Genomic DNA, 22,314 nt, shown 5'->3' on the forward strand with positions numbered 1-22,314 from the left:
TCCCCCTACTTACCCCTCAGCCTGCCTCCCCCTACTTACCCCTCAGCCTGCCTCCCCCTACTTACCCCTCAGCCTGCCTCCCCCTACGTACCCCTCAGCCTGCCTCCCCCTACGTACCCCTCAGCCTGCCTCCCCCTATGTACCCCCCAGCCTGCCTCCTCCTACTTACCCCTCAGCCTGGCTCCTCCCACTTACCCCTCAGCCTGGCTCCTCCCACTTACCCCTCAGCCTGCCTCCCCCTACTTACCCCTCAGCCTGCCTCCCCCTACTTACCCCTCAGCCCGCCTCCCCCTACTTACCCCTCAGCCTGCCTCCCCCTACTTACCCCTCAGCCTGGCCCCTCCCACTTACCCCTCAGCCTGGCTCCTCCCACTTACCCCTCAGCCTGCCTCCCCCTACTTACCCCTCAGCCCGGCTCCTCCTACTTACCCCTCAGCCCGCCTCCCCCTACTTACCCCTCAGCCCGCCTCCCCCTACTTACCCCTCAGCCTGCCTCCTCCCACTTACCCCTCAGCCTGGCTCCTCCTACTTACCCCTCAGCCTGCCTCCCCCTACTTACCCCTCAGCCTGGCCCCTCCCACTTACCCCTCAGCCTGGCTCCTCCCACTTACCCCTCAGCCTGCCTCCTCCCACTTACCCCTCAGCCTGCCTCCTCCCACTTACCCCTCAGCCTGCCTCCTCCTCTTTACCCTTCTTCCCTTTCCACACCTGCAGCCCCACTCCACAGGGAGCTATGAGGGAAAGGCTGAGGACAGTTTCTCCTTCTGCTGTTGCTGGTAGAGGTTCTGTTCGCGTTTTAGCTCAGCTGCTCAGAAGCAGAGGTATATGCTATATTTGAGTCAAGGAGACCATTTCCCCAGCAGCCCCAGGGCCACTAGCTGAACAGCCTCCCTGTGGGCACCTCTAGACCTCCACCCTTCTTATTTCCAGGAGGCCCCTCACTGCCTCGCCGACTGCACTCCAGCAAACTTCCTGGCAACTCTGGCCATGAATAGCCACCCAAGCAGCCACACAGAGGCCGGAAGCAAGTACTAAGGGCTTCTAAGCATGGACAAGGGGTAAACCAGGGCTCCAGAGGCCTCCCCATACTAAGACCATCAGGTGGACTGGTGGATGCCAACCAAGGGGTGCGGGAAGGCAGAGTCTGAATGTCCACGACTCCTCTGAGACTCCGTGATGATTCAAATGCCTGCCTGTCACTAAACTGGGCACAGCAGTGTGTGACTGGGTCCTCAAGCAACAGGACGTGCCATTCTCGCTCAGCAGTGCCCTGAGAACACGGCCCTCTTCACCCTCCTCTCTTTCTACACTTTCTTGGGCAAATCTGTCATCACTGCCAATGCCTCTCAGGTCCTATTTAAAGACCCAATCAGTGGGGCTCTTTTCCTTCATGCTTTGGTGACTGAAGCCTCCTCCCTCGCAGCCTCCTGGACTCCGCTGTCCCCCCACGCTGGATTTATTAGGCATGAGCTAGTGTGACAGATCTAACAGAGGAGTCACGTGCTCACCACCGCCCCCAAGGCCCAGCCTGCCAGCTCCATGAGGCTGCTCCGGCCAGCACCCTCTCCCCTGCCTCCCCACACCCTCCAGGAACACCTGCAACCCCCAGCCTCCTCCTGAACTCTATATGCACCAGCTTCAGCCTTGCTACCCACGGAGGAGCCTGGGCGGCATCAGCTGGGAAGCCCACCCCAACTCCAGCCTGAGGGGGCAGACAATCTAGTACGAGTTAGGTGCTTTCCTGTGCCCAAAGCTCTCCCTGGTGAACAGGAGATGGCCATAGCACCACCTCAGAGGAGAACCAGGCAGACCCAGCACTGGGGACGACGGCCCGCACCTGGAGAATGGGGACTGCACACACTGTGCTGAACTCCCAGCAGGGTCATCGTTCTAAAACTGGTAATTAAAACTAATGTACTGGTCGTCTTAAAATCGCTTCATGAGAGTCAATGGACCAGACACGAACTTGTAGCGCAGTCTGTTCAGAATGTAGGTTAAAACTGTCACTGGTCCCAGGAAAACACCCGTGCGAGTATGTGAAATCCCCTACAGCAATGTGACATCGCCACCACATGCAAGCCACACTGCGCTCCCAGTCATTCATTTCTACCACATATTTATGTCACTCTGCAACAGACTGAAAATTAATTTTAAAAACACTGGTCCTTCTCCGTGGTTATTCTAAGCAGCACCATCCCAGAGGGGCAGGGAGCAGGTGTCTATTTCTTTTCTACACCCCCAGAGCACCTCATGGTGGGGGGTACCCAGCAAGGACTGAACAGATGAAAACACAGTTTCAGAGACACGTTGATTATCAAATGACCTCAGAGCAGAATTCACATGAGTGGCGTCTCCAGTTCACAAAGAATCTTGGAAACGGAGCCGACAGCCGATCCAAAACTGACCCATGAGTAAAAACAACTCTGACCCCAGAAATATTTTCCATACTATCTACTGACTTAGCACTGTGTAGAGCTTTACTAAAAATAAACAAATAAAAACCTAAGCAATGTCAATATTGACCTTCCCTGCAGGACTCCGGAGCGGGACGGATACGGCGCTGCCATGGGCAGTCCTAGAAGATGCTCCCTGCCCTCAGGTCACCCAGCACCCAAGACACCAGCCACGCTGCAGACCCTGCAGACTACAGCAGGGCACAGCCCACAATTCCCATGGGGGGCCCTGAGGGCCTGCATCTCAGCAAACTCAGTAGACAGACATCCATGATGAGCAATGCCTGGGAAAGGGAACAGCAAATTCCACCAGATCTTAACTGAGAGCGAGGTGGCGAGAGGGAGCCGGGCTCTGGAGGTGGGTGGAGGCTGAGCTGATCAGAGGACTCCAGGGAAAGGGGGCCCCAGAGGAGCCCTGCTCCCCGACCTCTCGGAGAGAGGCTGGGGAACAAGGTGGAAACTTTGCAGCCTGCCCCAGGGCCAGGTCAGCCTCCCCCCACCTCTGGGCTCCCATTCCTCTCTCCACCGTCCTAACAGCCACAGCCTTTCCCAGGTCACAGGTTCCACACACACTCGCCCCCCTCCCTGAACTCTGGGCAATTCCTGGAAAACAGGGCACCTCTCTCCAGACCCAAGGACACGCCCTCCGCATTGCCCCCCACACACACACACACACAAGCCTCTTCACGACCTAGATCTCCACCCAAGGTCCTCAGCAGTAAGTGAGGATGGGGTCTGACACGTCCTAGAGTCCCACTCCCTGGGCCAGGTCCCAACATAGTGGGTCTCTGACCACCATTTCCTGAGGACAGCTGCTGCCCCGGTGGCAGACCCAGCAACACATATCACCAATCCCTCCGCACACCTGACCTTCCCCAGCCTCTGACTCCCAGTGGGGATTAAAGAGACCTGGCCCCCTGGAACTTACACTGGCTGCAGGGGGCCGGGGGCAGAGCAAGAGGAGCAGGCCATGGGCAGCAGGGGAAGAGGAGCAGACCACGGGCAGCCGGGGAAGAGGAGCAGGCCAAGGGTAGCAGCATCCACATGTGCAAAGGTCCTGAGGAGACAAGCTGTCTCACAGATGGAGCCCACCAAGTGTGAACCACCCCTTGGGACTCCGCTTCCCCCGCTGGTGACCCATAGGTGTCCCAGGTCCATCCCTGAAGTCCCGTTTCTCAGGGTCAGCCAGCTCCTCAGCTTTGCACTCTCTCAGAGGGTGACCACAGACACGGCTCCACTCACCCAGAACCACTGCACCCCACAGGCAGAGCTTGAGCTTCCACTAGCACACGTCAACCTGACTCTACAGAGGCTTCTCCAACGAAAACCTCAGCCAGAAACTCCTGAGTTCCTCCCTTGGCACTTTCTCCACGCTTTGGGAAAAAGATTAAATTTCCCCACTCCCTGGGGCAATTTGATCTGGAAAGCAGCATCAACCCACCTACAGAACTGTCTAAGCTAAGGCCCCCAAGTCCAAGACCACTGAGTTCTGGAGGCCTTAGCTCATCTGTGGTCTGATTTTCTCCATGTTCTCCAAGCAGAACAACTTATCGCAATAGGAGGAATACAGGACCAGATACAGAAATCCAGACAGTAAAGAGCTTCCCATGAAGGAGAATAAACCCAGGAATGAGCCCATGCATCTGCAGCCATATGATTCTCCCAGAGCCTGAGAACATCGTGGGGAAAGGCAGCCTCCTCCACTCATGGTATCCAGAGGCCAGGTGGCCTCCTGAGGAGGCCCAAGCCTAGCCCTGCCTCTCACTATGTGCAAAGATCAACACAAATAGATCCGAGACCTCAATGCCAGACACGGACCTGTAGCCACCAGGAGAGCAAGGAAGAATGGCTGGGTACTGCCACAGGCAGGACTTCCCAGCAGGACTCTGAGAAGAGCAGCAAGAATGGACCAAGGGAATCACTCCACATCAAAAGGCTTCTGCAGAGCAGACGATGGACAGTGAGGACCCAACCTTCGGAGCAGGAGGAGATCCCTGCCTGCCCTTCACCCGACACAGGCATAACATTCAGAACATAGAAAGAACACAAAACATAAGACCAAAAGGACAAGTAACCCAATAAATGGACAAATGAAGTGAAAAGATGCTTCCTGAAGTGCAGATGGCCAGTAAGTACGCAGAAAAATGCCCGGCATCAGGAGAAGGCAGTCAAGAAACTACACGAGTTTCTGCCTCTCCTAGAGTTTCCACCTCTCCCCAGTCAGCAAGAACATAAAAAGCAGCAACTGCTGGTGAGGACCGGAACATAAATCAGTGCCGTCACTGTGGAAAGGAGCACGGAGGTGCCTCACAACACTAAAACGGGCACCATCACGCCATCACCAGCTGCCCCTCCCAAGACAGCGCCCAAGAAAGACACTCAGACACTGTGGTTACCACGACACCGTCCAAAACAGCCAGCTGCGGAGGGGCCGGGACGCCCAACAGCAGGGGAACGCAAGAAGAAGATGGGGTCCGTTCCCACCCTGGAGTATTACTCAGCCACAAAGAAAAACAAAATGCTGGGCTGGGGATGTGGCTCAAGCAGTAGCGTGCTCGCCTGGCATGCACGGGGCGCTGGGTTCGATCCTCAGCATCACATAAAAATAAAGATGTTGTGTCCACCGAAAACTGAAAAATAAATATTAAAAAATTCTCTCGCTTTAAAAAAAAAAATGCTGTCGTGGGCAGGAAGATGGATGGGACTGGAGATCATCCTGTTAAACAAAGTAAGCCAGACTCTCAAAGACAAGGGTCCCATTTTTCTCTCACATATGGGATGTGGAGCGAATGTTGGGATTAAAGTGCAAGGCCCTAAGCAACTTAGGGAGACACTGTCTCAAAATAAGAAATAAAAAGGGCTGGGGACGTGGCTCAGTGGTTAAGCACCCCTGGGTTCAATCCCCAATACAAAAAAAAAAAAAAAAGTCAAGTAGAAGAGGATCATCTGGGAAGGAGACAGGGATGGGGAGAGTAAGAGAACGTAGAAGGGAGGTTACATACATGGATGGAAACATCAAATGAAACCCATTATTTTATACAACTAATAGGCACTAACAATTTTAAGTTTTGCAAAAATATCAATGCCACTCTTTTTCACTAGTTTTAGGAAAAAAATATTTTTTATTAAAAAAAATTTTAACATGAAATTGGTTTTGTTATTTTTAAATGAATTAATGTATATATCCAAAATTTGTTTTAATTTCTAACACACTGAATATTGAGAAATACAAACTTCATAAACAGAGACTCACAAGGATGCTCAGTGCTTAAGACGAGCAGAGGGTCCCAGGGCAGAAAGTATGGGAACCACTGTCCTCAGCTACAGATATGAAACACCCCTGCAGGCATCCCTCGCTCAGCTCACAGTACCCTCCAAATAACCTTCCCCCAAATCCTCCCCCGTGTACCTTCCCAAGCTTCCCAGCCCTACAGGCCATAAAACAAATAAAAACAAAGAATCCACATCAAATCCCAGAACCTGTGAATGTGACCTTATTTTGAAAAGGGTCTGGTGGATGTGATTCAGGTGGGATCATCAGGATTATCCAAGGCAGGCCCTAAACTCAATGGTTGCTGTCCTTCTGAGAGAAGCCCCAGGGCAGGGGACACCAGAGAAAGAGCTGATGCTGGTGTGGCAGAGGTCAGAGAAGGCAGGGGACCCGGGGAGCCACCAGAGGGGAAGAGAAAAGGAAGATCCCATCTGGCCTTCCCAAGGAGCGGCCTCAGCACCTGGACTCGGGGATCCAGCCTCCAGGACAGAGGAGTGCTTCCTGGAAGGCCACTCGGCTGGTCATTTGCAACAGCAGACCCAAGAAATGAGCCACCTGCCCCAGGCCTGAAGGCCAGAGACTACTGGCAGGTCAGTCCTGCCTGGGTGACCCCCAGAGCCACCATCTCCTCAAGCTGCGACCCTTTGTCACCTTAGATCTCACTCATTTAACCCCCGTGAATTTGGCCTATTAGACCATAACATCCTCGTGGGCTCACAGAGCCCCCCACGAGGTCCCACCTTCGTTTCCAAGCCCCCCACACCACACTCAATCTGCAGCCAGGCCAACCCCCCTTCCATCCTCAGCCACACCCCACATGGCCTCCCACCGAGGCCAAGCTCCCCACTGGACCCCTGGGGTTATTTCCTCCAGCTTCTCTCCAGAAGAACCTGAAACACTGTATTCCTCTGCAAACGTACCCTCAGCCACCGTCCACCCACCTCCCCACCATCGGGCAGAAGGTCAGCAGCCAGGCTCCCACTGGAGGCCAGCAAGTCACCCCCGTGTGCTGGAGCTCTCAGACACTGCCAACGTGCAAGGGAGAGAGGGACAGAGCACCCCTGTGGAAAACCACCCTGGACGGGCGCTCAGGCCCCTCTCCTGCTCCAGGTGCTCTGCCGTCCGTCCCTGAAGATGACCCAGGTGTGCGCCAGGCTCTGTGCCGGAAGCCAGGGACCCAGCAGGAGATGAGAGACTGGGGTCCTGTCCTCAGGAAGCTAGACTGGCACAGAGCCTGCAAGGTGCTCTGTGTCACTGCTGAATGACAGTCTGCCTGCCACACAAACACGTGATCATGAGTCCCTCAGAACATGGAAAATAAAAACCAGCAGCTACGCTCTTTCTGCTCTCAGGCCAGAATGCTATACGACTGTGTGTGCACTGGCGTCAAGTGAGGCTCCCTCCCTGGACTGGGCAGCTGGCGCAGCCTGTGCAGGGACATCTCCCCCAGTGGGTGCAATCTTCTACACTGGCACTGCAGAGGGGCAGTCCCCAGCACACTCAGGGCCAACGCCAGAGCTCTCCCCAGAGGCTGGACTGAGGGGTGGGAACTCCCGCAGAAAAGCACAGTATGAAAGTGCCTCAGCTTCTAGAGCCCGCTCCTCTGCCCAGCAGAAGCCACACCAGTCCTGGTGAGCATTAAGGGCCACACAGGTGCAGAGACAAAGCAGGACACTCGCGCCTCCCAGGCCACTCCGACTCTCACTGGCCTGTCTGGAACTCAGCCTCCTGTTGCCTTGAGTGAGAATGTTAGAGCAGCCCAGATCAAACTCTAGACCTCCCCTGGGCCCCCAAGATGGTACAGACCATGGATCTCCCTCTCTGAAAAAAAGCAGGACTTCCCCCCACTCCCACCAGGACTCTTCCTGCCAAAACAGAGAAAGGTGCCCACTGACCAGTTCCTCTCCACTTCCCACAGGTGCTGGTGAGAATTTACTACCAAGATACGCAAGGTGCAGGGGCTCTGTGTTGCCTGCCGAGCCTCCTCACAGGGAAGACAGTTCTAGGAAGTGTATCCCCAAACAGGGAGGCATGTGCTGTGACTCAGAGGATCCCCAAATGTGAATGGAAAGTACGACGACAACATTAGAATGGTCCTGGCTACAAGAAACTGGTCCAGCAATGGCTTGAGTCACATGGATTTCTACTTTTTAACCCAACAAGTGCAGGGAGAGGTGGTCCCAGCTCAGCAGCTTATTGACTTCATAGTTACTGGATTGACTCCATTTGTGTTCACTTCTCAGCCACAGGTCACAACATGGGTGCACCAGCTCCAGCTGTCACATGGTCTTATTACCTTTCCAAAGGAAAACTAAAGAGCCTTCTGAGCAACAAGAGAGTGCATGTCCCTCCTGCACCTACACTCTCACCAGAGAGGAGAACTTCTTCCCCAGAGGTCCTGTAGTAGGTTTCCATTAAATCTCTTTGCTCAGAATTAAGCTACAAGCTTATTTCGAGCTGCAAAGGAGACTAGGAAAAATGGGGATCTGGCTTTTTCTATTTCTCTTCCACGTTTTAGTGGGAAGTAAGAAAGGAAAAAGCAGGATAAGAATGACAGTGAGTTAGCCTACGGCGTTTCTGCCACACACTACGCCCCCTGTGCTGGGAAACCTTAGCAGAGAGGGCACTGGCACCATGGTGCACACCTGTGATCCCCTCCACTCAGGAGGCTGGGGGTGGGAGGACCACAAGTGTGAGGCCAGCCTGGGCAACTTAACAGACCCTGTCTCGCGCATGCCTAGCATGTGTGAGGCACTGGGTTTGAATCTCAGCACCACATATAAACAAGTAAACAAAATAAAAGTCCATCAACAACTAAAAACAATTTAAAACTAAAGAACAGAAGATGTAGCCTAGTGGTAAAGTACAGGTAGGTTCAATCCCTGTACTAAAAAAAAAAAAAAAAAAAAAAAGAAGAAGAAGAAATAAAAACCTAATTTGTAGCATTTGCCCTTTTCCTTGGTTTGTGCTGAACTCTCACTGCGCAGAGGCCTTCGAGCTGCCAACGTGAGATCAACCAGCTCACAAAACTGTTGACATTCTAACAATCAGCTGGAACGAGCCTGCTCCATCCACCCCAGAATTCATATCTGATGCTTGATAAGAACTTAAGTTTACAATACTGCTGCGTCATTAAAACACTCTACACGATCTAATATTATTCTCCCACCTACATGGCGGTCCCAACACACCTGGCAGCATCCCTGGGGCACAAGTGTGGTGTCCAAGCTCCATGAGACCCTTCTGCCTACCTGCAGATATAGGGGCTCTGGGCTGGCTCAGAACTTATGCAATCATGGGTGCAGGGGCAGGCAGCGCAAGTGTCTGTTCCCTGGACGGCTGAGGCAGGCGGCTCTCTTGAGCCCAGGAGCTCAAGGTCAGCTTCCTGGGCCAACAGTCAGGACATTTCAAAACAAAAAAAGGAAAGGAGAAAAAACAACAACAAAGACCCATTCCTGCAAACCCAATCAAGGTTATGTAACAATTACTCTTAAGTTACTTCCTCCAAGGGCAAAAGTGCTTACTGCATGTTTATGGGCACAGCTTGGAATGCAGATTAGCACAAAGAAAATAGAAATCATTCCTGACCCCATGACTCAGTGCTCCAGCACACTCCCAGAGTCAGAGTGCAGATCAGTGGGACCTCTAAGAGGTCATCAGGACTTGAGGGCTCACTCACGAAAAGCCCTTGTTGCTACCTCAGAAGGCCAAGCCTGGCCCTCTCCTGTCCCTGTGCACCTCGATGATGTAGCAGGAAGGCTCTGAGCAGATTCTGGGCCCCCGATCCTGAACACCCCCCCACCTACCTCCAAAACTATGGGAAATAAATCTCATCTTCTCAAAAATTGGGAAATGAAAATCACCTTCACCTATACACTGCCAAGTCCTTGGTCTGTGGCTGCAGTCTACAACACCCAGCGGCAGTGCCTGTCTACACGTGGTGGCTGATCCCTCCAGAAAAAGCGGACATGTGTGTTTCAAGGAGAAATCGGGGTACTTTAAGACCGACTGACATTTCTTCCTTATTATGTAAATTTTCCTAGACAGAGAAACAGGAACAGCATCTTGAACCCCCGGTCACCCTCACCAGCTTCAGAAGTTAAGTTACCTGGAGAGTGGAAAGCACAGCACTCCCAGAGGGCCACTCCGCCCCAGGCTGCTCGGCTCCAGCAAGCCCACTTTCCACTCTACCAGACTTGGCAGCTTGGCCTCACATGGCAAGGGACCCTGCAGCCGAACACCACACAGTTCTCATTCCGCTTACCCCACGTCTCTACACTGGTCTGTCCTCCGCACTGACCTGAGCACACACCTCAGGTAATACCACCCACCGGCTCAAGGAAACCCTCGGACTTTTCATGCCCAGCCTCTCCTATTTCGTGACCATGCGCCAACCTGCACGCCTGACTCACTCTGAGGTCCTCTGGCTTCCTAAAAGACCCACTTCCTCCCCCAGAGAAACATCGCCCAGCTAAAGCTCACAGGTACACACAGTGACAGCCTTATCCTAGTCCCCAAAGAGCCCAGCTGAGAACCCAGGCCCCAAACAAACCCACAGCCCTGACAGGTCCAAACAAGGGTTTGTGGGACAAAGCCAGACCTGCTCTTCCAGGCCAATGTAGCCATGCCACCTGGGAGGAAGGGCCTGCATGTGGGCCATTACCCAGGTGTGGACCTCTGCTCTGCCGCCGGCCATTTCCAGCTTAAAAACAAACTTCAGCTGGGAGCCACACTTATCAGGACAGGAGTAAAGTAGCTGAGCTTATCCACATCAGCCAGTACCAAGAGGGACCAAGACTTCAAACAGCCTGTTATCCAAAAGATTCAAACCACCAGCCGTGGGCAGCAGGCAGGAAGACGCAGGAAGCCCACCTACAGGTTTTTCTATAGGTAAGGACACAGCTAAAGCAGAGGTACTCAAGGTGTGATTAGCAATCACCTGGACAGGCTGTTTAAAATGCAGATTCCTGAGCTCCTCCCACTCTGACCCAGCAAGTCTGTGTAGGAGAGAGGCAGGCACATCTGCATTTTTTAATACGTTTATTTATTTATTTTTATGTGGTGCTGAGGATCAAACCCAGGGCCTCGCATGTGCTAGGCAAGTGCTCTACCACTGAGCCACACCACCAGCCCCACACCTGCATTCTTAAGGAGCATCCTAGAAACTCTATGTAAGTATTACAGACCCTGAGAAATGACCATCAGGTAAGCTCCTCCTCCTCTACCCCAGAATGGTTCAGCAACACTGTGAGCAGCTGAAGAAGCAGGTCCTCAGACCCAGATTCTGTCCTAAGAGGCACAGGAGGCAGGAGTTCAACAGAGGTAGCTATGCCTCCCTGAACACTGGGATTCAGGAAGCCCTGCACCGGGGGGCCATACCAGGGTCCTGGGGCCAGGCAATGAATGCATCCCAGATGGGGAGCTGTCACTTGGTCTCCCAGGCAACTAGTCCACCTGTCCTGTCTTCCCAGACACTTATCAGTATCATCCCTTAGAAGGAAGCACATTTTTTTTTTACCTCTTTGCACCTCCTCAGCTGTCTACAATATTTCTGTATTAGGAATTTTCAATGCTAATAACAAAGCCAATAGGAGTCACCAAAATAAAACAAGGCCAGGGACAGTTGGTGTTATAAAAACAAGGAGGCTTCTCAGCAGCCCTCTCTGGCACCCTTGCAGGGTCATTACCCTATGCTTGGTACCCTGAAGTGCCATGGGTGGGATGCTCACCCTCCTCTCCATCGCCTGCCTTCCTCTTGGGAATGAATGTAAGCTGCCTGAGGGCAGGGGCTTGGCTGGCGCCTGGGACTAGAATAGGTGCCAGTTCATGAAGACATTAACACAACGCAGAAAGAACTCTCGTACACTGGAGGACAGCATCGGAGAGGCTCCCTTTAGGAAAGGCTCCAAGCTGAGAACCAGGACAGTGACACTGCTGCAGAGGGAGCCAGGCAGGCATAGAAACCAGAACCACTGGGTGCCTGGAGGGAGAGAAGCTGGGAAGCAGGCGACAGGGATGCAGGGTGCCTGGGTGCCATCAGAAGTACAGCAGGAGACCCTGGGTGCAGCTAACAGAGGCTGACCTGTCCCCAGCAAGTCAGTGTGGCACCCATGGCCCCACTCTGCAAACACCAGGTCATTCAACCTTCCCAGCCACCCTGTGGAGTGGGAGCAAAGGAGCAGGTGAGGAATGTGACCAAAGGTAGCCAGTGATGGAGCAGAACTCAAGCTGGGCGGCCTGGCTGCAGGCAGAGGTGAGGAGCTGTGCAGGGAGGATGGTGGGAAGTCTGGACATGACTCCAGGAGTGGTTCAGTCACCGGAGAGGACTGGGCCTTCTCACTTGTTCCCTTAGATCTGGGCTGAGAGAGGGCACAACTTCTAAGAAAAACACACCAGGCCCAGGCTGGACTGGCAAGCTGGGCCTCACAGATGCCTGATCCAGCCCGCCCAGGCAGGGGTGCCCCAGTCCTGCAGGATGCCTTCTCCTCTGGAGATCAAGGTTCTCAAAGTGGGCTCTGGACCAGCTGCAGCAGCAGATTACACGGAATCTTGTTAGAAATGAAAATTCCGGGGCCCCACCTCAGACCTCCTGAATCTGAGAGAACCAGCAACCTGGGGATTTGGGTGTTGGTGCTTGTTCCTTTTTCTCTTGTGATGCCGAGTACCAAACTGGGAACTTGCAAGTCAGTGTGAGTCCAGCGCTCTGCCCAGAGCTGCACTGCAGACCCCCAGTGGGGTCTGAAAAAGCCCTCCAGGGAGTGAACGCATTAGCAGGCTGGAAACCAGTGTGGGGCTCATCTCCTACAACACTGCATGGCCGACTCTGGCTGCTCTGCACACCAGGCCATCCTCCCTGGACCACCGGGGCTCCCAACGCCTGATGCCTAGGACCCTTACCACTGCCCCAACTCATTGAATTTCCTGGTCATACTTATGATTCAACTGCTAGGCCTCTTCTGCCCCATGGAAGAATTCCTCTTCCTTCCTATGTTGGAGTTTCATTTCACAGTCAGCCTTGTAACCTCAAGGTAGATACAAAGGGTACTAGACTTTTTTCCAACATCTTTCAGTCACCAGATTTCCTTCTTCATTTATTCATCCCACTTTCATCCATATATTCCAACAAAAATATATGCACTCATCCCTGTCCTCAGGAAATGGTCCCATCAGTGGGAGATAGCAAGATGCAAATATATAATTTCCATGATACACCAGCAAGGCCTGAAGTCCTCAGGCTGAGAATGGGGTGAAGATGGACATGTGCAGGCCTGAGGGGAGTTCACCTCGGCCAACATGTGAGTGCAGAATCTCTGCAGGTTCCACTCTCAGTTCTCGGGCTGGGGTGGCTCAGCGGTAGACCACCTGCCTAGCATGCAGGAGGCCGTGGGTCCAGCCCACAACATCATGAAAAAGAAGAAAAGGAAGAGGAGATCAGGAGCACATGAGAGGGAGAGCCCGGTTCAGCCCAGGCAGAATGGTGAAGAACCAGCCTCCCTGACCCAGGCAGAGGCAGCAGAGCAGGGTGGGGCCTAGGAGGTAGATAGGAGTCCAGGAGGACAGACCAGCATATGCAAGGGCCCAGGACAAAGAAGAGTGGGCCTGGGGCCTGAGAGGGAGTCAGGCATGTGGGTAAAACTGGGGAGGATTGAGAGACAGAAGAAAATGACGGACACATGATGCTGACATGTGGATAAGACATGAGGGGAAAGGAAGAATCAAGAAGGACTCTCACTTTCTTGATTCCCTGTGTTAGATAAAGGCTCAGGCCATTCTGTTTCCACAGGGCAAAGAATCACACAATACCCACCAAGTCCTGAGGGAACACAATCAGAGGGCCAGCAGGGAGAATGAACTTCCAGCTCTTCCCCAGAAGCTTCTCTACAGGGGATCCTCATTGAAAGGTTCTGCCCAGTCCCCTGGGAGCCACTTCCACAACACTCTTGCCACTCTTAACAATGACAATTATGACAAACAGCTACAAATGGACAGCTTCTACTAGGAAGAGTTTCTCACAAAAATGTAAGAAAAAATATTCACAACTATTCACAGGTTTCTAAAGAGCACAATTAAACTAATTTATAAATGGGAAGTTATATAACTCCCCCAACCGCAAAGATGCTAACCCAGAATTCAAATCCATGGCTGCCCAACTGGGAAGCCCACACTTCTTCCTTTAAATCCACATTCCCACCATGTGGGAAATATCGTCTCTGATGGATGGCAGTGCAGTTTTAGATGCAAAGATGAACTTTCCAAAGTGTTAACAGGTTCTGATTTGAACCCTGCATAATTAACTATTTTATGTGTGTAACAGCAATAAATAAAAATAAAAAACATGTATATGTGATTGATACAAATTTTACATATACACAGTGCAACATATTCAGGAAGTCGTACTATAACTGCCTAGCCCCAAAAAATTTATTAAAATGCTTAGGGCCGGGAACAGTGGCACATGCCAGTAGTCCCAGCAATTTGGGAGACTGAGGCTGGAGGATCAAAAGTTCAAGGGCAGGGCTGGGGATGTGGCTCAAGCGGTAGCGCACTCGCCCCGCATGCGTGCGGCCCAGGTTCGATCCTCAGCACCACATACCAACAAAGATGTTGTGTCCGCCGAGAACTAGAAAATAAATATTAAAAATTCTCTCTCTCTCTCTCTCTCTCCTCTCTCACTCTCCCTTAAAAAAAAAATTGAAAAAAAAAAAAAAAAAGTTCAAGGGCAGCTTTGGGAACTTAAGACTCTGACTCCAAAAAACTTAAAATGTGCTGTGGATATGCCTCAGTGGTTAAGCACCCCTGGGTTCAACCCCCAGTACAAAAAAAAAAAAGGTTAATGTAAAGGAAACATTTGAATAACTATACAGGTGATGCAAGGATAGGGTAGAAACCTTGAGAGAGGCAATATGAACAGTTCAAGCCTAGGACACTGCTCACCAACCACCCAAGAACAGCCAAGCACCTGTCCAATATTGTACCCAAATATGATGCCACACAAAACTCTGCTCAAGAAAGATAAAATATTTGTTGTCTTGGGGGAAGGAAGTAACATCAGGACAGGATTTACATAAATCCTCCCTAAGGCAGTACTGTTTCTGACATAAATATGGGATTGGCTAGCCATCTCAGCTTATTCTCCACTCCTCTAGCTTAAAACAGTTAAGTTTCACGAGGTTAAAAGGGAAGTATTATAAGTAGCCTTTGGCCAGGTGAAGTGACTCATGCCTGTAATCCCATCAGCAAGGGAGGCTGAGGCAGGGGGATCTCTTGAGTTCAAAGCTAGCCTCAGCAAACGTGAGGCATTAAGCAACTCAGTGAGACCCTGTCTCTAAATAAAATACAAAATAGCCCTGGGGATGTGGCTCAGTGATCTAGTGCCCCAAGTTCAATCCCTGGTATGAAAAAACAAAGGTAGACTTTAACATCACTTTCAGTTTTAGGATTCCACAAAATAACCCCTGAAATTCAAAATTGTTCTTTCCAGAATCACAGAGGCCCCAATCCTGAAATGAGTGTTGTCCTGAAAAATAAATGCTAAATAAGCCCAGAGAACAACCCAGGCTGCCATCCCATTACTGGGGCACTGCCACCAGTCATACTGCCCTCTGCAAAGATGTGGCAAGACATTACAAAAAGATCGACCACTAAATGCTGTTGTCTCCACCAAAACTTTCAAGAGTTTTCTGCCAGTGATTTTAAGTTAACTTTCTTTACACGTGGTCCTTCATCATATTCTCTATTCTTTCAGTCCCTTAATTATTTTCCTTCTGAGTCAAGGTTACAGGGTGAGGTTATGGGAGGGGAAGAAACCTGCAAATCTCAAACTCTCATTTTCTTGTTAAGCCTCTGCTGGGAACCACCTGTGAGACCTTCCCAGCTCCATGTGAACGACTCCACTGATGCCCAAATTTAATGTACTAAGGAGCAACAACTCCTTTCTTGGTTGATTTCTTAGACACATTACTACTAGCACAGTTTTGCCAGAGCTAGCACTCACCCTCCATTATTAATGAAATAGGCACCTTTATCAAAAAACAAGTCTCAAAACCCCTCCTTGCCTTATTTACAGAGCCTTTGCTGTGAGATCAGGGGGCCTATAAACTTGTAATAGAGGGCTTTTAGATTCACAGAAAGATAAGTTCTGATACTGGTCACCTGTGTTTAGCTGCAGAAAACAGAAGATGGGTGGGCTGGCTGGCAAACTCTGAAAGCACAGCTGGGTAGCAGGTGATCCAAAAAAGAAGAAAAAGTGGGGGGGGGGGGGGCAAGTCCCTGGGCAAATTGTGTAGCCAAGGATGATCATTACTCTAACTGGAGAGTTGTTACATAATTACTTGTTAACTCCTAACAAACATACACATAGCTACAAAATGCCATGGTTACCCCACTCATTGAAAGTAGTGCACCTGGTGGAAGAGTCAAGGTTTCTCCAATTAATTTCATTCAAAGAAATAAGCAATCCTGGGACCTATTCCCTTCCAAGGTAACTAGTCTGCTTTTACATACACAACAGCCTCCAGCAATTAAGCCAATAGCCTGTAGGGACAAAAATCAGTTCCTCCTTAATACTGATTTTTAAAGGGGAGAGGGATACACAGGTACGTTCATAGAACTAAATATATTTATAACCTCAATAAAAAAACGACTTGCTTTCTAAACTGGAAAATTTGAAAAGGGTCCCTCCCCCATCCGTCCCTGCTCCGCTGGCGCAAAACGCAAGACCTTAGTGTCGGATGCACTGCATTCCAACATTTTTCAAAAAGTTTACCAGGATTTACCAAAGCGGCGGAGAGAAAAATAAACCAGGCAGAAGCGGAGGAAAGAGAGCAGGAAGGTTTCGGCAGGAAAGAAGCCGGTGAAGCGCCTGGCAGCGCAGTGCCAGGCCCGATAACCGGGAGGCGACCCGGCACCCGGAGAGCGAGCGCCCCAGTGGAGCGCGGGGAATGACAGCCGCCCGGTCTCGGTCGCCTGGGGTCCCCAAGCCCACCAGCCCGGCCCCTGCCTCCAATCTCCCTCTCCGACCCTTCCCCCGCAGCGCCAGCGATGCCCGCTGGGCCAACTTGGCCCCGGGTCAGCGCTGCAGAGCGCGGCCCCAGCAGCTGCGGAGGCCGCGGGCGCCCTTACCTCCTTCTGCTTGGGGTCCTGCGGGTAGACATCGGGCGGCCCGAGCCGGGGGCGCTTCAGCGGTCTCTGCTCATAGCTGAGAAGCCCGAAGGCGGCCATGATCTCTCATGTTAACCGGCGAAATGAATGAGAGTTGGAGCTGGAGCAGCCGCCTCTGAGCACCAGGGAGCAGCACTTTGCAGACAGACTCCCTCTCCCCTCCTCGCTCGCCCGCTCGCTCGCCGTGGCGCTGCAGGCAGGAATAAAGCAGGTTGGATGCTGCCGCTGCCCGGCACGCAGACACGCACAGATGGGGGCAGCCTTCGGCGGGCACCCGGCTGCGCTCGAGCCACGGGACGCACCGCTCGGGCGGCGGCGGGGCTGGAGGTCGGCCAGGGTCCTCCGCGGCGTCTGCCTCCCGTCACCCCCCACCCTGTCCCCAGGGGGAGGAGCAGCTGATGAGAACGTGTGACTTTTTTCACCAATGGACCCAAACCCACCCCATCAGAGCGCAGGATGGAGGTGGGGGAGGGGCACGGGAGGGGAAAAAAAACTTTTCTTGGCGCCTAGGCGGGTGGCTCAAGTGCTAGTCCAGGTCGAGGGTGGCCCTCCTCCCCCGGGGGAGGCTGCCGATCGGCCCGCCCCCGCCCCTCCTCCTCCTTGTCAGGGACCCTTCCCCGCCGCCACGCGCCCCGCAGACCCCGCCACCTGGGCGCAGACCCCGCGGCACGGAAGGGAGGGCGGCTGGGGGTGGGGGAGGCAGAGATGCGGGCGGGAGGAAGCCGCCAGTGCCTCCTAGACGCCCGCCAGGCTCCGGTGGCGCATCCGCGGTTTGGGTCCCCTCGGCGGCTCCCGGCAGGCGCCAAGGAGCAAAGCCGGCGGTCGCGGCTGCCGCGGCGGCTGGAGGGGGCCGTGCTCACGGTGGCGCGGGGCCGACTTAACCCTTTGCTGCCCCTCTAGTGGCTGGGGAAGCGGGCAGAAGGGGATGGCTGGGAGCGCCGACGGGGACAGCCAGCCCGCAGGCGTCGCGGGCTGGACCAGGCTGATCCAGCCCGCGCCCTCCCCGGCCGCTGCGCCTCCCCGCCCCCACCCCCAACAGTTTACCTGTTGGTCCCCAGCTAGCGGGCAGGGGCCGCCGCCGGCGGGGGCACTCCAGCGGCCGCAGCCTCCATGGTTCGGGGTGGGAAGGGGAAATTGGATTTTATTTTATTGGTGAGATCTCTGTCTCGCTCGGACCAGCTCCGGGGACGCCGCGAAGTTTGCCACCGATGGGGGCGGCGAGCGACGCCGGCTCGCCGCCGGCGTTCTCGCCCCCACGGCCCGGGAGCGCGAGCTTCCGAGTTGGCGGACGGCGGCGCGGCGGCCGCACTGAGCATGCCCAGCTCGGCGGCCGGACCGCGGAGGAGTTGGCTGCGAGCGCGGCGGGCGCTCCGATCCGCCTCTCCGGGTTTTCGCAGCCGCAGAGCGCGCAGCCCGCGGGCCCTAGCGCCCGAGCTGGCCGTAGTGTGAACCTGGGTGAGGGAGGAGGCGCCCTGGGGACCCCCTCCAGGCCTCAGGCTGCGCCCTCCGCTCCGACCTCTCTTGAGGTCGCTGTCACCGTGGCCTGGACCGGAAACCTCACCTGCGCCGAGCGCGCGGATGGAGTGGGAGGCGGCGATCCTCCAGGGGAGATGGTCATCCAGCCCGCCCGCGCTCCTAGCTTGCCTCGGGGCGTGGGCACCGAGATGCTGGGCCACCTGCCGCGAGCACTGCGAGACCAGAGCCTCCGAGGCAGGCCCGGCCTGTCCTCAGGGACCCCCCCGGGAGGATGCGCCCGCACTCGGCCAGGAATGATGGCTGCCATTTATGGGGCCTTCGGCTGGTGTCAGGATCTTGACAGTCGGAATCTGCTTCTTACGTAGGCTTTACAGGACCCCCTTAATGCAGTCAACTCCGGAGGTTCAGTGACTAGTTCAGAGCCCCAAAGCTAGCCTGATCTCAAGTTTCTGACCTATCCACCTCTACTTGGAGTTGGAAGCACTGGCTGTCCGACCTGCCCGGGCCTAATGGTGTCAAGGTCCCCACAGCTTTAGGTATTTCCTGGACTCCTGGTTCCCAGTTTTTCAGAGGATGCATGCAGAATCTAACCTGAAGCCTGGTACACAGGTGCTCAGGAGACCGTGCTTGCATCTGCTGACCAAGTTCAGAGGAGGGAAGGAGGAGGTAGATAAGGGGATACCTGCAAACGGGGTCTGAGGTGAGGCAGGGCAGTAGTTTGGGGCTTCCTAACCCTAACTTCTAGAAAACAGTTACCTACCCACCGCCTGCAGGCACTTCCCATTGGACTTTCCCATCCTGTCTCGGGGACTTTAATACTAGAGGAGTAACTTGATGATACCAGCTGTTGTAATACAGGCATCTAATCTAGCTCTCTTGTTTAAGAGATAGGACAGTCTTATTAGGGTCTGACTTTGTTAGGAAAATTATCAAGCATGCCAAAGGGTAAGGAAATTATGTAATTGTTGCCAAAACCTTGGTCCTTGTCCCTGATGCCAATCCAATAATGAGAACATGGATTTGAGAAAAAAGGAAGAAGATGGTTTATTGTTTTGCTAGCAAAGGAGAAACAGGGGACTCCTGTCCCAAAGGCAGTGATTCTGCCCATCTGCTCAAACAGGGGGCTTTTATAGAGGTGATTCAGAGAAAATGAGATTAGGTAGAGGTCAGGGAGAAGTTTAGGAAAAAGAAGATTGGGAAGAAAGAAAAAAAACATAAGTTTCAAAACTACAAGGGATATAGTCAAACCATCAAGTGAAGCCCTGTTATATAATCAACCCTCAGGTCCTCATCTCCCACCTACAAAGCTCTACCATTTTTATTCCACCTATTTCCCTGCCCCCAATACCTGATAGAAACTCCTATTAGGACAGTTTGAATTCATCGTTGCAATGCAGATTCACAACATGGGACCTGGCACATGCTGGGCATTCCAAAAAACCTTGGTAAGAAGGGGAGTACATTTATGATCTCAACATTAGTGGTACTCCAGAGATACCATGTAGTGCTACTCAATCAAAACCCTCCAGTTGTGGGAAATGAACCCTGAATTCTCCCCTTATGACATAGAGAGGCAAGTGTCTTCACTGCAGCACTTTGAAGCACTTAAAATTGTACCTACCCATAAGGATTTTTTTTTTTTTTTTTTGCATGCTAGTGGTTGAACCCAAGAGTGCTCTACTTCTGAGCTACATTCCCAACCTTGTTTTCACTTTTTGAGACAGGGTCTCCATAAGTTGCCAAGACTGGTCTTGGATTCTCCTTCCTTAGCTTCAGGAGTTCCTGGGTGCTGCCCACACCCAGCACAGGCAAAGTCACTCGTGTGAATTTGGGGTGACACAAAATATCACGCAGACATGGAATGTCTTTTTATAAGCTTCAGGACATCTTCCCTGGTTCCCAGCCTCAGGTCCCACAAGGGGGGGGGGAGAGAAAGTCATGAGAAGCTAATGAGAGAGCGAGCGTGAGTTCTGGAGTTCGATTTTATTGGGGGACTCTGTTTCTTAGAATAGTCTACCCGAAAAAGGGGCAAGGGGTAGGATTACAAAAGAACAGGTGAGTGTAACTCAACCCCACCAGGTAACACCTACTCCTGGAGCCACGCCTCATTATCATAGCGGAGGTAAAGCCCAGGTTATTGCAGGGCGCAGTAATTGTTCAGTATCTCTTGCTCAGGACTTAAGGGCATGTATTCCAGAGCGGCTCCCAACACCTGGTACAAGTGTGTACCACCTTGCCCAGCTTCTACCCATAGGGATTTTCTCTTAACATCAAAATATGTCAGTAGTGTGCCCTGGTGTTGGAAAGAAGGGTAAGGAATTGTCCTCTCCCTATTCTACATTTTAAACTCCCTCACTCCATTTAAAACAGTCTGACATGAATTTTTCGGCTCTTTCAACACAAAAAATAAATTAATTAAATTAAATTAAAATAAATAAATACAGTGATTAATATGCTGAGAAACTTCCCCCCAAGTCATTCTTTCACGATATGAACCACCCATGAGCATTGGAGTCCCTGACCTGGCACTTGAGATCCAATTCACCCCACTACCAGCAAGACTCTTCCCCTCACTCCCAATCCTTGTTAGCCCACTCCTTTCCAAGTGTGGAATTCCCAGGCCTTCCCTTCAGGATCCCCCTGTTGATAGCCCTTAGAGTCTGGATTCTTATAAGAAGCTGGCTCTCAACTGTTCAAGTTCAACATGATCCTTTGGCTCTTTCAGAATGCCCATAGCACTTAATTCTTCTCTTCTTTGATTACCTCATCATTTATTGGCATGCATTCAAATACATCACACAGGATGGTCTTGTTCCTCCATGCCTACTTTACTGTCGTACACTCCAAAATTAGTCTGCAAGCTAACACAGCCCAACTTAACATGGTGGACTTAACTGGAAGTCACTGTGTTGGGCTGTGCTTAATTTTCCCACATGGTGCTAGCTAATGCAGCAGATAGGCAAAAACTGTCCTTGAATAATGTGGGTCCCGTTTGGTAAAGCCTAACCCTCCGTCTGGCAAAAAATATGGGACACTGAGGTGTGGGGATGAAATGTGGTTGGAGAAAGATGAATTATAGACCATTGTAAGCACATGGGGCTCTATCTCCAGGTTTCATGATAGCTCTCCAGGGTAGCTCTTGGGGATTGACAGGTTTTAAAAGCAGACCCCTTTTCTGGGTCATTCCATGGGCTCCTCAAAGATCCCTCAGCACCTGAAAACCCCCCAACTGTTTCTGTTTCCTCCACAAGCCTTGGTTTCCAGCATTCTGCAAGGAGTGTCCCACAGTTGGGATCAGTCTTGTACTCTCCAGTAAAGTCCCCATTCAGTTAGCTCATTAACTTGCACACATCCAGGCAAACATCTCTCAACAAGCCTTCTCTCCTTGCCAACTGTGGCCATGTTCTGCAAGCCATAGCTCACCCTGGAAGTCCTCCAATCTGGGTCAGACATTTGTAGCTCAGGTACACATACTGCAGAGGACAAAGGTCAAATGCCTAGCTTAGTGGTCCCCTGAAAGTTCTTTTTGTGAAGCCTGAGGTGGAGAAGAGCATTTCTTTGGCAAAAGGCACAAACAAAATCATATTTGCAGAGGAGAATTCAAATATGAGAACGGAAAAATGCCAAGAGCGGAGGCAGACTATCAACCATCAGGATCCGTCATCCTATTATTCCCATTTTACAGATTAGCAGGTGGACTACCAGAGGTGAAGCTGCTGACCCAAGGCCACTGAGTCAGCAAGCAACAAAGCCAGGTCAAACCTAGCTCACTCAGGTCCCCATTATGGTCAATGTGCTACATGTATTAATTATCATTTACACAACACATACAAAGGTGAGCCTCAGAAGACAGTTCTGGTGTAAGAGAAGCAGAATTCCTGACAGCTCACTCTGCAGAGCTGTGTGCTTCCACTCAAGTAGAAAGAAACAATTCTCAGTGTATTACTTGTAGGT

At 52.3% G+C, this 22,314-nt stretch overlaps 1 protein-coding gene across 2 annotated transcripts in view; it reads right to left on the bottom strand.

Moving 5' to 3' along the window:
- Positions 1–16,944, bottom strand: part of Med12l (mediator complex subunit 12L) — a 271,847-nt gene extending 254,903 nt beyond the window's left edge. For both annotated transcript variants that reach the window (XM_026408177.2, XM_026408176.2), the window contains exon 1: positions 16,846–16,944. In XM_026408177.2, the coding sequence (XP_026263962.2) occupies positions 16,846–16,944 (99 nt within the window). The remainder of the gene's footprint in view (positions 1–16,845) is intronic.
- Between the last annotated feature and the right edge of the window lie 5,370 nt (positions 16,945–22,314).

The sequence above is a fragment of the Urocitellus parryii genome, chromosome 2, assembly GCF_045843805.1.
Source record: "Urocitellus parryii isolate mUroPar1 chromosome 2, mUroPar1.hap1, whole genome shotgun sequence".
NCBI lineage: Eukaryota > Metazoa > Chordata > Mammalia > Rodentia > Sciuridae > Urocitellus > Urocitellus parryii.